Source organism: Ictidomys tridecemlineatus, chromosome 2 (genome assembly GCF_052094955.1).
Source record: "Ictidomys tridecemlineatus isolate mIctTri1 chromosome 2, mIctTri1.hap1, whole genome shotgun sequence".
In the NCBI taxonomy this organism is placed as follows: Eukaryota; Metazoa; Chordata; class Mammalia; order Rodentia; family Sciuridae; genus Ictidomys; species Ictidomys tridecemlineatus.
The window spans coordinates 90,789,392-90,804,455 of record NC_135478.1 but is presented as its reverse complement, the minus strand read 5'-3'; the positions used below and the strand labels follow the sequence as shown (position 1 = coordinate 90,804,455).

Below are 15,064 nucleotides of genomic sequence, written 5' to 3'. Positions count from 1 at the left end.
AGAGTAAGAACCTCTGTCCCCTGGTCCCCTCTCCCCTGAGGGGCAGCTGGAGACCCCCACAGGGAAACCTGCCAAGAGACCAGGGTTTAAAATTTAAGGAGGTGCTCACGCTCAGGCTTGGGGAGATGCTGTGTTGACACTTGACCACGAGAGCTCCCTTAAATTTCATGGCTGGCTACCTCAATTAAGCCCGCCTTGACCCTGCAGAAACCTAATATCTCTCATAATGTGCTTTGAAAACCTCTGATGGGAGCAAAGCCCTTACTGTCAGGAATCTCTTTTGTAGTTGTTTCTTTTTCCGTGTCTATGAGAGAAATTCACTCTGACCCTTTTAATATTTTTTTTCGAGTCAGGGTTTCACTGTTGCTTAGGGGCCTCACTGAGTTGCTGACACTGGCCTCAAACTTGCAATCCTCCTGCCTCAGCCTCCAGGGTCGCTGGGATTAGAGATCTGCATCACCATGCCTGGCTCACATCACCTTAAAAAAAAAACTTAAAAAAATTATTTTTAAAAATAAGCTTTATCATGTATATTTAAGGCAGAGTTGGTGATGTTCTGGAATACATGTGGAGAGTAAAGTGGTGACTGTAGCAAAGGAAATTAACATATCCATCATGTCATATGGTTGTGTGTGTTTTTGTGGTGACAGTAGCTACAATCTACTCACTTCCCAGGGATTCCAAACACAGTAGGACTTTATTACCCATCATCCTCACATTGTGACTCTAACTTGTTCATCTGACATGTCTGCTCCCTCGCCTCCTCTGACTTGAAGCTCCCCACCCCTCCCTGTAACCACTGTCTTTCTCTCTGTCACGTGACTTCCGTTCTGTGGCCAACCCTGCACGTGAGATCACACAGCATTTGTCCCTCTGTGATTGGCTTATTTCACATAGCGTAATGTCCTCCAGATCCACTTATACTGTGGCAAATGGTAGGATTTTTTTTTTTAAGGCTGAATATTGATCGTGTGTATGTGTGTGCATGCATGCATGTGTGAAAGTTCCTTGATCCGTTCACGCGTCATGGACACTAGGTGTTGCTGTGCCTCAGCTACAGTGAGCAAGGCTGCCTGCTCCCAGCTGCCAATCACATTTCCTTTGGCCTCATACCAGAAGAGGGTTGTAGGGTCATTCTACTTTTAATTTCTTTAGAAACTTCCATAAAGTTTCCCATAGTGACTGCACCAACCCATATTCCCATAGTGTAACCCACATCACTTAAAAAAAAAAACTCTTTAAAAAAACTAAGACAAATTTATGAAGATTTATGTACAAAAAAAAATTAGAGGGAATAAAATAATGAACCCCCACATACCTATCACTTTGATCTAATAATTATTACCGATTTGCTTTAATGGCTTTACCGTTTTTTCACCCTGGAGTATTTTAAGGTAAATTATAGGTATCATGACATTTTAGCCCTGATTTCTTCAGTTTCACCTCTTACAATTAAACATTTGCTTTCATGATCACAATACCAATATCACATCTTACAAAATGAGTATTTCCTTCACGTGACCCGATACCCCATCCCTACTAAAATTTCTCTAGTTGAACCAAAAAATGTCTTTTAAAAGTTGGTTCAAGCAAGGTTCATACAATTGTTAGGTCTTTTAAATTTCTTTAAATTTAAAACAGTGGCTGTTAATCAAGAATGATTTTGCCCCTAGAGGGACATTGCCTTCTGAGGGACACAATTTAGCTTGTCACAGCTGGATTGGGGGTGGGTGGTAGTGACATTTAACATGCTAAGAAGCCCAGCCCAGCCCCTGCCACAGAGAATCATCTAGCTGTAAGCACCAGAGTCTTGTTAAGTTGCTGAGTCTGGCCTCAAACTTGCGATCCTCCTACACCTGCCTCCAGAGTCACCGGGATTTCAGGCATGTGCCACCATGGCCAGCTTGGCCAGTTATTTCTGATGGTGGTATTTAACTTGTTCCTGTCTCTCATGTAATGACCCCAAACTGGAAATTAGGTCTAAAAGTCATTGAGGAATCTGAAATCCAGAGAAAAGAATCCAGCAAAGGCCACTTAGCCAGTTGGTGGCCCACTCCACCGTCACCCAGTGCTCCCCAATGGTTGTTCCGTGTCCTGGGATGTGAGGCAGCGTGTGGGACCTTCCCACCTTCCATCTGCCTTCTGGACGCTTGTCTTACAGCCCAGAGAGCAGCTCTGTTTTGAAACACAGCTCTTCCAACAGGTCACTGAGCACTTTAATAAGATGCTGACTACCAATGCCAAGCTCCGTCAGGAGATTGAGAACCTGCGGTTTGAGAAGGCCACTTATGACAACATCTACCAGCAGCTGTGCCAGAGCCTGTTGTCGCAGAAGAAAACCATGAACTTGGCCATTGAGCAGTCTTCTCAGGCCTATGAGCAGAGGTGTGCTGGGGAGGTGCCCACTGCGGTGTGTTGGGGGACCTTAGACCATAAACCCAATGACTCTGCAGCTGAGGCCAGAGGCTGTGTGTGACTTTAGCCCTCACAGCGGCCCTAGGTCCCCCTTTTACAGACCAGGACAAGGAGGCTTAGAGACACTAAAATACTTACCTGAAATCCAGGTAAGTGGCTGGTGTGCTGGAGTTAATATGCAGACCTCTATTCGATACTGTCCCCTCCGGAGCCCCTGTCTTTGGTCCTGAGGGACTGTCTCCATTGCCTCTCTGTGGCCTGCAGTTGGGCTGTGGAGAGAGCAGGTGTTGGAGTGAGAGGAATCTGAACTTGAATCTTTGCTCCATCGCTTTACATTGTTATAGGATCTCTTTAGGTGGGAAAGAGGGTCAATAAGATGAAGGAGCACTTGGGTCACGGTGACTGACAGGTAGTGGTGGTGGTGATGATGACGGTGGTGATATTGATGATGATGTGGTGATGGTGGAGGTGGTGATGTGAATTGTGATGTGGTGATTGTGATGATGACGGTAGTGATATTGATGATGATGATGTTGATGGTGATGATGGTGATGGCGATGATGGTGATGGTGATGATGATGATGAGAGTGGTGATGGTTGTGACATTGTTGATGGTGATGATTTGGTGTTGATGGTGATGGTGGTGATGTTGATGGTGATGATATGGTGTTGATGGTGATGGTGGTGATGTTGATGGTGATATGGTAATTGTGGTGGTGATGGTGGTGGTGAATGGTGGTGATGGTGATGATATGTGATGTGGTGATGGTGATGATAGTGATGATGGTGATGGTGATGGTGATGGTGATAATGATGGTGGTGATGGTTGTGACAGTGATGATGGTGGTGATGGTGGTGGTGATGGTGATGATGGTAATAGTGGTGATATTGATGGTGATGTGGTAATTATGGTGTTGATGGTGCTGGTGATGGTGGTGATGGTGCTGGTGATGGTGGTGATGGTGATGGTGATGGTGATGGTGGTGGTAATGGTGATGATTTGGTAATGATGGTGGTGATGGTGAAGATTTGGTGATGTGATGATGGTGGTGATGGTGGTAATGGTAATTGTGGTGGTGATGGTGATAATGGTGGTGGTGATGGTGATGGTGGTGATGGCTGTGACACTGATGATGGTGGTGATGGTGATGGTGGTGATGGCTGTGACAGTGATGATGGTGGTGATGGTGATGATGCTGGTGATGATTATGATAATGACAGTGGTGCTGGTAGTGAGGGTGATGATGAGACAGATGACAATGGGAAAACACACTTCCTGTGCATGGCCTAGAGCTTGCAGCTCCAGTTGTTCCAGTAAGTTAGGCTGTTCCACTCCTAAAGTCCTTGGTCAGTAGGAGACCTGGTGGCTGCTGGCCAGACAGGAAACCCCCAGGGCCACAGGGAGAAGGGAAGAGAGTGAGGCGCCTGGGGACCTCAGCCCCTGCATCCTCGCAGCATGCAGGCCATGGCCCGCATGGCTGCCATGAAGGACCGCCAGCAGAAGGACATCTCTGAGTACAACCTGGAGATCCAGGAGCTGGAGCGGCTCTACGACCACGAGGCCAAGCTCAAGTCCTTCTACAACCACGAGGGCAAGCTCAAGTCCTTCCTGCATGTCAAGCTGAAGGACCGCATGGAATTGGAGGAGGACGCGAAAAAGGAAGAAGGTACACCACCCCCCCACACCCCGACACCCCCCACCCCCCACAACCCCCCCACCCCCCGGCGCTCCCCAGTCTCCTTGTGGTAGTGTCACCAAATTTAGCACAAAAAAATAATAGGGCTGGGCTGGGGCTCAGCGGTAGAGCACTTGCCTCACATGCGTGAGGCCCTGGGTTCCATCCTCAGCACCACATAAAAATAAATAAAGAGACTGGGTCCATCTACAACTAAAAAAGAATTAAAAAAAAAAAAGATGCCTAGTTAAATTCAAATTTCAGAGAAACAATGGCCAGATTTTTAGGATAAATATGTCCCAAGCAGTACCTATGTGTCAGGGTGTCCTAGACCAGGCCAGGTTTGATGACTCACCAAGAGGACCCGAGGGACTCCGCTCAGGGTCTCAGTCAAGGCGGTGATATATCACAGTAAAAGGGCACAAAATCGACAGGAGGCAAGGGCCCGAGTAGTGGAGACCAGAGGCGCACACTTCACGGAGAGCCACACAGAGCAATGACCCCTCCCATACCTGGCACACATCATTTATGAGGGGCGCACACACAGCCTGTGTTCCTGGGGACCCGTCACCTAGGCTCCTGTGCCTAGCTCACAGCACAGTCGTGTGCTCCCAAGGGCAGGCATGGCAGTGCAGCGCGGTGAGCCCCCTAAGCACTTAGGGCAACCACGGGACCCGTTCACCCTGAGTCCTGGGATGCCAGCCGACAGCACAGGAGGCCCCGGAGGAGACCAGATCATAAATGATGCTGAGAAACTTCAGCTTGACCCCAAGGACCATGGGGAGCCGTGGCAGGGAGCCTGCTGGGCCACGCCCTTCCCAGAGGGCGCACCCCCCCTCCGCTATGTTGGTTTTCATTGTCTCTGGTGCTGGGAGGGGATCCAGGGCCTAGGACCTGCTGAGCTGCACCCCGGGCCCTTGGATTCATTCTTCCCTGTTTTTTTTCCTGCCTGTTCCTGGTCAGTCACTCGGCACCATTGCTGGAAGAGCTTCTGAGGAGCCCATGTCTTCCTCTAAGATAACGACTCACAGCTTTTTCACCTTTTGGGCCTGTGTCCAACCACCCAGCCAGTGTCCACCCAGCCACCCAGCCACCCAGTCAGTCACCCACCCAGTCAGTCATGCACCAATGCGTTCACCTGTCCATCACCCCTCTATTCACCTGCCAATCATCCAGGGGTCTTGGAGCCAGTCCGTCTATGGAGCCACCAGCTTGTGCAAGCTCCTCTCCTAGGTGCTTGGCACATGTGAGTTCCACATGATCCCATGACAGCATGAGAAGTGGGCTCTGTCACTGACCCCCCCCCCAGGTCCATGGCAATGTGAGTGGCAGGTCCAGGGCTCCCTCCCAGACGTGTCTGCCCCCACCACTACTCTCCTCATTCTTAGTCCTGTCCCTCCTGTGCCCTTTGCCCTCAGAGTGATTTGTCAGGGTCATGTTCTTTGTGATCTCTGGACCCCTCATCCACCCGTCCACCCACCTGATCCATTTCTACTCTTTAGTAGACTTCCTGACCACAGCCTGAAACGGGCACCAGGCTGGAGACCAGAGGGGAGCAGTGACCACAACTGTGTTCACCCTTTGTTAGTCAGCTTTTAATTATTTTGTCACTGTGACCAAATGATCTGGCAAGAAAAATTGGAGGAGGAAAAGTTTATTTGGGGATCACATTTTCAGAGGTCTCAGTCCATGGATGGCCCATCCCATTGCTCTGGGCCCAAGGTGAGGCTCACATCATGGCGGGAGAGGATGGCGGGAGAGGGTGGTGGAGGAGGGCAGCTGGGACACGGCCACAAGGAAGCAGGATGTCACCCAGGATGACATATACCCCCAGATCACACCCATGACCCACCTCCTCCAGCCACACCCACCTGCCCACAGCTATCACTCTCTGGGGGTCAGTGCACCATTTAGGTTGAGGCCCTCATAAGCCGGTCACTTTGCCTCTCAACCTTCCTGCCTGGTCTCACATCTGGGCTTCTGGGGGACACATCACATCCAAACCATAGCAGCCCTGATGTCGTGCGGCTTACATTCTGGGTACAGAGCCCTGGAAAACACACATACAAAGGACACAAACACTTTGCACTGGGCAGACCCTTGGGAGGAAAGACAGACACGGGATGGTGGCGGCCAACGAAGGTCCCAGGAGAGGGGACAGCCTGCGACCTAAAGGACACAAGACTAGTGGTGCAGGCACCAGGCATCCAGATAGCAAGAGCAGCCAAGGCAAGGCTGGGGGTGGGACGGCTGGGCTGGAGTGCAGAGGGGTCCTGGAGTCAGTCCTCCAGGGACACTGAGGGACCAACTGACCACATGCCAGGAGCAGGAGAGGCAGAAGGGACACAGTGGGAATAAGACAGAGATCCTGTCCTCACAGAGTTGACCCTTCAGGGGATCCAACAAGTGAGAAAACACAGAAGCCGGGCGCAGTGGCCCACCCTGTAATCCAGCAGCTCCGGAGGCTGAGGCAGAAGGATCGTGGGTTCAAATCCAGGCTCAGCAACAGCGAGGCCCTAAGCAACTCAGTGTGTCTCTAAATAAATACAAAAATGGGCTGGGGATGTAGCTCTGTGGTCAAGTGCCCCTGAGCTCAATCCCTGGTACCCCTCAATTTGAAAAAAAAAATAAAAAGAAAACACAGAAGTTAAGCTGATTCTTAAACTTCTTTTTAAAGTTGATTCTTTGGTTCTCAGAAACCCAAGCGCACAAAGAAAATAAAAGAGGGTAATTGACAGACAGTGACCCAGGACTGCTTTATCTAGGGTGGTCAGGGTGGGCCTGTTGGAGGAGGTGACACGAGGGAACCCGTCACAGGAGGCCCTGGAGGAGACCAGATCATAAATGATGCTGAGAAACTTCAGCTTGACCCCAAGGACCATGAGGAGCTACATCATGTGAGCCACATCATGTCATGTGCCCAGAAAGATCTAGAAAGAACCTTCTGATGGCCATGTGGAGGTCAAATCAGAGAGATAAGTCTAGGTTCAGGGATTCTGTGATTCTAGGCTAGTGAGAGTGAGACTCAGAGAAGAACTTCCTTGAAGGTTCTCATTCCTTGAACTCACCAAGTTCTGAGCCCTCCTAAGAATCTTCTGTCCCCAGACTAACTTGGCCACTGCCTTGACCTTCATTCTTCTCAACCGTCACCTCTACAGAGAGGCCTTCCTGGCTACCCACCTAATGCAGGACCCCCATCTCTGTGCCTGACGTGCCTTCTTGCAGCCACAATGATAATAAGTGGATTTCTTCTTCTGTTTACTTGTATATCTTGTTTTCTTTCCTCTCTTTGTCTGACTCCTCCTTGAAAAGCTCCCTGGGGCCAGGGTTTTGTGTCAGCAGAGCCTCGCCCAGTGCCTGGCACTTAGTGAATACTGAATTAGGTCTTGGTGAAGTGGAAATAGTGGAGCTTCTGACCCATCTTTTGGAAAAACCCAGCGCCTGCCCTTCCGGGACAGGGCCACCATGCTGTGGAGCACATGCTATCTGCCTGAACTGGAGCAGAAGGGCTCCTCACTGTCCCTGTTTCTTCTCTAGCTCTCAAGACAAAAAGGCACAGGAAGAATAGCAAGGGAGAGAGTTTTGAGAGCTACCAGGTGGCCCACCTCCGGCTGATGAAGCTGGTGGAGGATGGGAACCTGAGCCAGCTCATTGAGGAATTCCTGGCCAAGGAGGACAAGAACTTTGCCCGGTTTACTTACATCATGGAGCTCAACAACGACATGGAGATGATGAACAAGAAGACCCAGGAGATCCAGGTCGGGACATCTCTTGTTTGCCTGGGTCTGGGACCACCTGTTCCCACAGCAGCCTTCCCTAGGGCAGCCTCCCTGGGATGTTCCAGACATTCTCTACAGTGAAAAGGGCCGCGAGGTCACACCAGCCTAGCAAGCATCGCTGTGTGTCCCCCGCACTCCCTCTACCATCTAACTTCTCTGAAATTGGCATTTGTGTCTCACTTAAGATGTACATTTAATAGGTTCAGGTCCCCTCTACCTCCAGTAGGGACGCTTATAATCCATGGCATACTTTATTATCCAGAGAGATGCAAAGCATAAAATATTTACTATTTACGATATTTCTGGCCCTTATTCCCCCGATGCAGGGTGGGTGCCAGGCTGCAGATTGGCCAAATGCAGCCTGCCTTCTTTTTTGCTCCTCCACTTGCTAATTTGCTAATTTATTAGTTTCCAACATTTGAAAAATCAGTATATTCCACATGCAAATCGCATTTCCTGTTTCTCTTGGAAAATCAGATCTGACCACTCTGGCCCTTATTCCCCCCCCGCGAAGCCCAGTTCCCCCGTCCCCGTCCTTCTGCACCAGGCTCGCTACTGGCCCGCCCAAGCCCGCCAGGCCTCTCGGGCTCGGCGCATCGCCGCTGCCCCCTGGTGGTCAAGTGCGGAACTGCATGTGCTCTGCGGGCCGAGCGCGGTGAAGGGAGAGTGGGCAGGTTAGGCCTGAGTTTCCACTCTGCAGGAGGGAGTATCTCTCTAGACCCAGTGGGACAAGGACAAGGACAAGCCATAGCAAAAGATGTGAGGACTCCAGGTTTTTTTTTTTTTTTGTACTGGGATTGAACCTGGGCACTCTACCACCGAATCACATCCCCAGCCCTTTTTATTCTGAAACAGGATCTTGCTAGACTGCCCAGGCTGGCCTCCAACTTGTCATCCTCCTGCCTCAGCCTCCAAAGTTGCCAGGATTACAGGCATACACCACTTGAAGACCCGGCTTCCCCATGGTCTCTGAAGCTGGGACCTTGTTAGAAAGGCACATTCTTGGATTCAGAAACTCTGGGGACCTGTGATCTGCGTTTTCACAAGCCTCCAGGGGATTCTTGCTAGAGTCTGAGAACTCCTGCTCCGGAGCTGCCCAGACCAATGCAGTAGCCACTAGCCACATGTAGCTATTTAAGTTTAAATTCATTGCAATTAAATAAAAATGAAAAACCAGTTCCTCAGTGGCACTAGCCACATTCTAATACCCACATGTGATGACCACAGTCCATATTACTGCAGGTAGAAGGTCCCCACTATTCACAGAAGATGCTGGTGACGGCCCCCTAGGGACTCTCCAGAATGGACGCCTCACACCCTCCCATGCCATCATTCTGCTCTTCATTAAGAAACCTCAGAACCTCCGAAGCCTAGGAGCGGCTCTGAGGTTCTAAGACTCTTGAACAGGTCATTTAACTCCCGATTGGAACCAGGTGTGTTGGAGCACGCCTGTAATCCCAGCAGCTCGGATGGGAGGCTGAGGCAGGAGGATCACAAGTTCAAGGCCAGCCTCAGCAACTCAGCAAGATCCTGTCTCAAAAAATAACAAGGGCTGAGGAGGTGGCTCAGTGGTCAAGTGCCCTGGGTTCAATCCCTGGTATAAAACAAACAAACAAAAACACCTCTTAGGCCTCTGGAGGCACAGCTTCTTTTGAGGTGTGGTAGGGGAGGGGAGCACCCCGTTTCATCACAGTGGATTTTCTCCCTGGGCAGGATGAGATCACCCACCTGCGATCCCAGCAGCAGTCTTCCCACGACGACAGCGGCTCTGTCCTGAAGGAGCTCGAGGTGAGCCGGGTGCAGAGCATGGGATGGAGGGGTCTCTGTTGTCTGTGGGTCAGGCAGCCTGTCAGCTGGTACCTGGAGCAGGAAGCTGTTAGCCCCATGACCTGAGGCTGGCCTGGGTGACATCCAGACACGTTTCCTGAGCAGGTACTATGTGCCAGGCACTGGACTCAGTGCTTGGAAGTGGACGCTGTTGATCTCTCCAACTTACAGATGAGGAAACTGAGGTTCACAGAGGTAAAATCACTTGACCAACCTCGAGGAGCTGGGATGTGTTATGACATTTAAGTTGTACTTGGCAGCTAATAAAAGGACCCAAGATAACAGTGGCCTAAGCAAGACAGAAGTTTCCTGGTTAAATACATCAGAAGATTGGCACTTCAGGGCTGGTAGGGTTCCATCATGATGTCATCCATGGCCCAGGCTCCTTCTAGCTTTCTAGTTGGCCATCCTGAGTGAATGCGTGGCTTACATTCCAAATGTGCCAGGTCATTTAACTCCTGATTGGAGCATACCTGTAATCCCAGCAGCTCCTTGTGGTTGCATCATAGCTTCCATAGGTCCAGCCATCACATATACATTCCAGGCAGGGAGAAACTGAGGAGTAAACAAACATAAAGGGAGGGGGTCTTGCTATCTGTCAACCAGCTTTAGTTATTTTCCAGAAGATTCAGCTAAATGATTTCTGTATTTTCATCTCATTGACCATCCATGTTGCAAAACAGGTTTGGAATATAACTTAGGGGCCCTCATTGCCACCCCACGGTCAGTCAGGTCTTGTCATTAAGGCATAAGGGGAGAATGGATTGCAAATACTGATCAAAACCTTGAACTTCTCAGGAGGTCTGACCAACGTCCTCCTCTAATCCAGAGTTCCTGGCCCAGGAACCGTTCTCCTGGGGCACCTCCCATTCCCCCTTTGTGGCTTGTGTCAGGGTCCCCGGGGCACGGGGTCCACATGGATGAAGGTGCTATCCTCTGACTGACCACTGGAGGGCAGCAGAGCACGTGCTGCCACCGAGGTGCTTGGGCTCAGAGCCGTGGCTCGGGGAAGGCGAAGGGGCACTGCAGACCCCCAGGCAGGGTCCAGGTCTTAGGAGGACTCCCACCCCAACGAAGAATACTTGCCTGCGGTCCCACATCCTCGCTTGGGGCCACCCAAAGTCCAGACTCTTCTTTGGGGTGGAGACAGGCATTGCCGGGGTGGGGGTAGGCAGTGGAGAGGCTGCCAGCCCCTCTCTGCCCGTGGTCCCTGCATTAGCTCTTTGTTCCTTAGGTTTTAGCTTGACTTGGGGACTCCTTTTCCAGTGCAAATATCTAAGCCGGAGAATCTATCTTAATAGCAGTAGGTTCCCAGGTTTTCCTAACCCTCCTTTCATCAGTTTCTGCCCCTCTGGGAGAAGGGGTGAGCCTACTCCCTCACTAGGATCCTGGGAAGGCTCTCAGAACAGTTACTTCCTAGCTGTGCGACCTTGGAACAGTGACCTAACCTCTCTGAGCCTCAGGTTTCTCATCTGTAAAATGGGGCTACCTGCCGCTCATGGCTGGGGAGATTTGTAAAACCATGACTTGTGCCTGTGACCTCCCGAGCCCCGTGTGGCCCTCCGTGGTTCTCCTAGGACCCAGGCCTGCTTTGCAGTCCAAGAACTCAGGGAGCGGGAGGCAGGATGGGATGCAGCCATTCTCATTTCCAGCAGCAGGTCAGAATCCCTGGAGTCCTCAAAGTTCCCTACTGCCCCGGTCACAACTGGTCACAACTGGAGCCAGTGAGATCTGACCCCCAGAGGGTGGAGCGCAGGTTGCAAATATTGTAAAGCTCCTATTGACCCCAGTGTGTCACCCAGGCTGAGATACAGTGGGCTCCCAGAGAGTCTCAAACTTCTCTGTGTACCAGTGTCACCTGGAGGCTCAGATGCCTGCCTCAGCCCCATCCTGCATGTCTGGGTGGGCCCCAGAGCTTGCACCATGCCCATGATCCCTGGTGACCTGACCCTGCCCGTCTGGGGACCCCGCTTTGGAAACCACTGGGCTGGTGCAGGTGTTCTAGACCATGGATGGTGAGAACTGTTTATGGGATGGCAGCCAGCACCTGCAGCTCCTAGGATGGGAGGGACAGAAAAGGAAAACAGAGAACACCTGTGGACACTGCTGGTGAGGCCTGACTCCATGCCATCAGGTGACACACAGAGCTGTGTCCTGCGCCGCGCTCCTTCCTTTTCAGAAAGCCCAGGTGAGGACTCACCTTAAGGGGAATGAGGCGGTGGGCCCCACACAGCGTGGTGCCTCTCTTCTAAGTGCACGACTGGGGCCATTTAACTGGTCCTGCCCCCCTCTGAGGGGTGAAGTCAGTAGCTGGAGATCCGGACCCCCGAGGGTCCCCAGCCCCCTCCCCTGGAGAGTCCCATCCAGCGGGCTGACCCCAGGGAACTGGTGTCCGCCCCCAGGAGAAGCTGAGGAAGACCACGGAGGAGGCCAACAGGTACGAGGACAAAAACCGCCAGCTCAGAAAAACCCTGGAGCATCTCAAGACCTCGGTGGGGAATCTGTTCAAGAAGATCAACTGCGACGCCTCCAAGATCCTGGTGCAGTTGGGGGAGACCGGGAAAGTCACCGACACCAACCTGTCCCAGTATTTCTGTGAGTCGCCCTGGGGCCGTCCAGCGCTTAGCCAGCTTTTCCAGTGCTTTCCGTAACCAGGCTTGAGAACTCATTCCTGCAGAGGTGGTGAGCCTGGGGGTGAAGCCCAGGCACCAGAGCCAGGCTGCGTGGGTTCAAATCCCGGTTACGCCCCGACTAGCTGTGTGGTCCCCGACAAGGTGGTTTCAATTTGTTGTTTTGTTTTTGTTTTGTTTGTTTGTTTGTTAGGGCTCTTTTCCTTTTTCTTTTTTCTTTTTTTTTTTAATATGGTCTTCCTAGTCGGACAGGACAGTGGAGTGTCTTTGGACATAGCATACATACATGTTATAACTTCCCATTCTGTGGCTGTACACGTGTGGAGTCTCCCTGGTTGTGTGTTCCTCTAGGAGCATGGGAAAGTCACGTCCGATTCATCCCTCTGTCTTTCCTATTCCCATCCCCACTCCCTTCCCTTCATTCCCCTTTGTCTGATCCAGTGAACTTTTATTCTCCCCACCTCCTTATTGTGGATTAGCATCAGCATATCGGAGAGAACATTCGACCTTTGGTCTTTTGGGATTGGTTTATTTCACTTAGCATGATTGTCTCCAGTTTTGTCCATTTATCCGCAAATGCTATAATTTCATTCTTCTTTATGGCTGAGTAATATTCCATTGTGGATGTATGCCACATTTTTTTAATCCATTCATCTGTTGAAGGGCACCTAGGTTGGCTCCATAGCTTAGCTATTGTTAATTGTGCTGCTGTAAATATTGACGTGGCCGCATCACTATAGCATGCTGATTTTAAGTCCTTTGGGTATATGCTGAGGAGTGGGATAACTGGGTCAAATGGTGGTTCCATTCCAAGTTTTCTGAGGAATCTTCAGACTGCTTTCCAGAGTGGTTGCGCCAATTTGCAGTCCCACCAGCAATGTATGAGTGTGCCTTTCCCCCACATCCTCACCAACATTTATTGTTACCTGTATTCTTCTAGGCAAGTTTTTGAACATCTCTGTGCTTTCTGTTCTTAAATATTGAAAAAAAATGCAGGGTTAAACCCTAGAGTTACTTCATAAAGCTATTGGGAGGAATAAATAAACGAAGAGTTCTTTGAGGAAAAGAATTTCAGAGTCATTGCAATAGATGCAAAAAAGCATGTACTAAAATTCAGAATCCCTTCATGAAAAACACTCCCAACCAGTTAGAGCTACAGGGAGCTTTCTTAACTTGATAAAGGCATCCACAAACAAACAAACAAACAAACCAAAAAACCCACAGCTAACCTCATACTTAATGATAAAAAGCTGAATATCTTTCTTCTAAGATCAGGAGCAAAGCAAGGGCTTTTGCTGTCTATTCTTTTTAAAATTTTTTTAAATTTATTTTTTGTAGATGGACGCAACCCAATGCCTTTATTTTTATGTGGTGCTGAGAATCAAACCCAGGTCCCACCCATGCTAGGCGAGCGCTCTACTGCTGAGCCACAATCCCAAATTCTTACTCAATGTCAGAATGAGATCCTAGACGATGCAATAAGGCAAGAAAAAGAAATAAAAGGCACACCAATTGAAAAGGAGGAAATAAAGTGCTCAGAACGGTGCCTAGTGTAGTAAATGCCTGGTGACTGTTGCCTGCATTTCTAGGCAGGCTCTGAGCTCAGGGTGCAGAGGGAGGGCACCTATCCCGATGGAGTCCACTTGGAGTGAATGGCTTCATTGCTCCTAGAGTTGACCCTGAGATTCTTCATAGAATCTGGTTAGTGGTGGGTTAGAAGGATTTACAGTCATAGCACATAGTAGTACTTATGGCTACAGTTGATCTCAGTGAAAGGGTTCAAGGTGAAAGCAGCACAGAGAGAAACATCTGTTAGAAACCACATGATCAACCACATGTACTAACCGTCCAGGGTGGGCCACTCTGACCAGGTCGTGGTGGTGGGATCCTTGAGATCCAAGTTCCAAGATGCTGGCCACCTCACCACCACATCTCAGTTCCTGCCTCAGGGCCTTTGCCCAGGCTGTTTCTGGAACACTGGTCCATGTGCCAGTTCCTCCTCATTCTCAGACCTCATTATGCGTCCTTTTCTCCTGTGAGACCTCCCTGCACTGCCCCATGTGAAGCTACCCTGTCACCCCTGCTCCTGGGAGTGCTGTGATTTGACATTCCCCGTTTGTCTGTGAGTAGAGAGAGCTTTTTCTATCCAAGGCTATGAGGTTCCTGAGAGCCGGTAGCACAGTTCAGCTGCAAGTATTTCTGGTCTGATTTTTAGATAGAATCAGTTTTGGGGTATGTGCATTTTGTTGTTGTTTTTTAAATGATCCAAATCCAGGAGTTACTGAGATCAGAGAAGGCACTTTCCCCCTGACGGCGAGGCCCCTGGAATCCACCCTCCCCTGGCTGGTTCCTCCATGCACACGGAAGGAGGGACTGCTCCCCAGAACTCTTCAAATGCCAGGCCGTTGCTCAGGGAGGGCTGTAGGGAACAGCATCTCAGGCAGAAGGAACTGCATGAGCAAGGGCCCGGCGAGCAGCACAGAGTGCAGATTGGGGAAGAGAGTTTAAGGCTGGGCTCTTCCCCCTTCCCGGTTCCCAATTCTCAGTCTAACCCACGTCTCAACCCTCCTTTCACTATGGCCCCCTGAGGAGCCTCCAGGATGTTCTTTTCCTAGTGTCCCTCCTGTCGAGATCTGCACCCCAGGTGTCCAGGTACGGCTGTGTGTCCATCTTGCTTCATGAGTCAGAGGTTCTGTTTTTGCTTCTCAAGGGGGGACCGCAGGGTGTGACCCAGAGA

General features: G+C 50.4%; 1 protein-coding gene across 1 annotated transcript in view; it reads left to right on the top strand.

The window, feature by feature from the left end:
* Ccdc63 (coiled-coil domain containing 63) overlaps nt 1–13,809 on the top strand; it is a 31,344-nt gene extending 17,535 nt beyond the window's left edge. Inside the window, exons 6-10 of the mRNA XM_078039172.1 lie at nt 2,204–2,385; nt 3,871–4,082; nt 7,629–7,849; nt 9,584–9,658; nt 12,100–13,809. Coding sequence (XP_077895298.1) covers nt 2,204–2,385; nt 3,871–4,082; nt 7,629–7,849; nt 9,584–9,658; nt 12,100–12,348 — 939 coding nt within the window. The 3' untranslated portion in view covers nt 12,349–13,809. The remainder of the gene's footprint in view (nt 1–2,203; nt 2,386–3,870; nt 4,083–7,628; nt 7,850–9,583; nt 9,659–12,099) is intronic.
* The last annotated feature ends 1,255 nt before the right edge of the window (nt 13,810–15,064 follow it).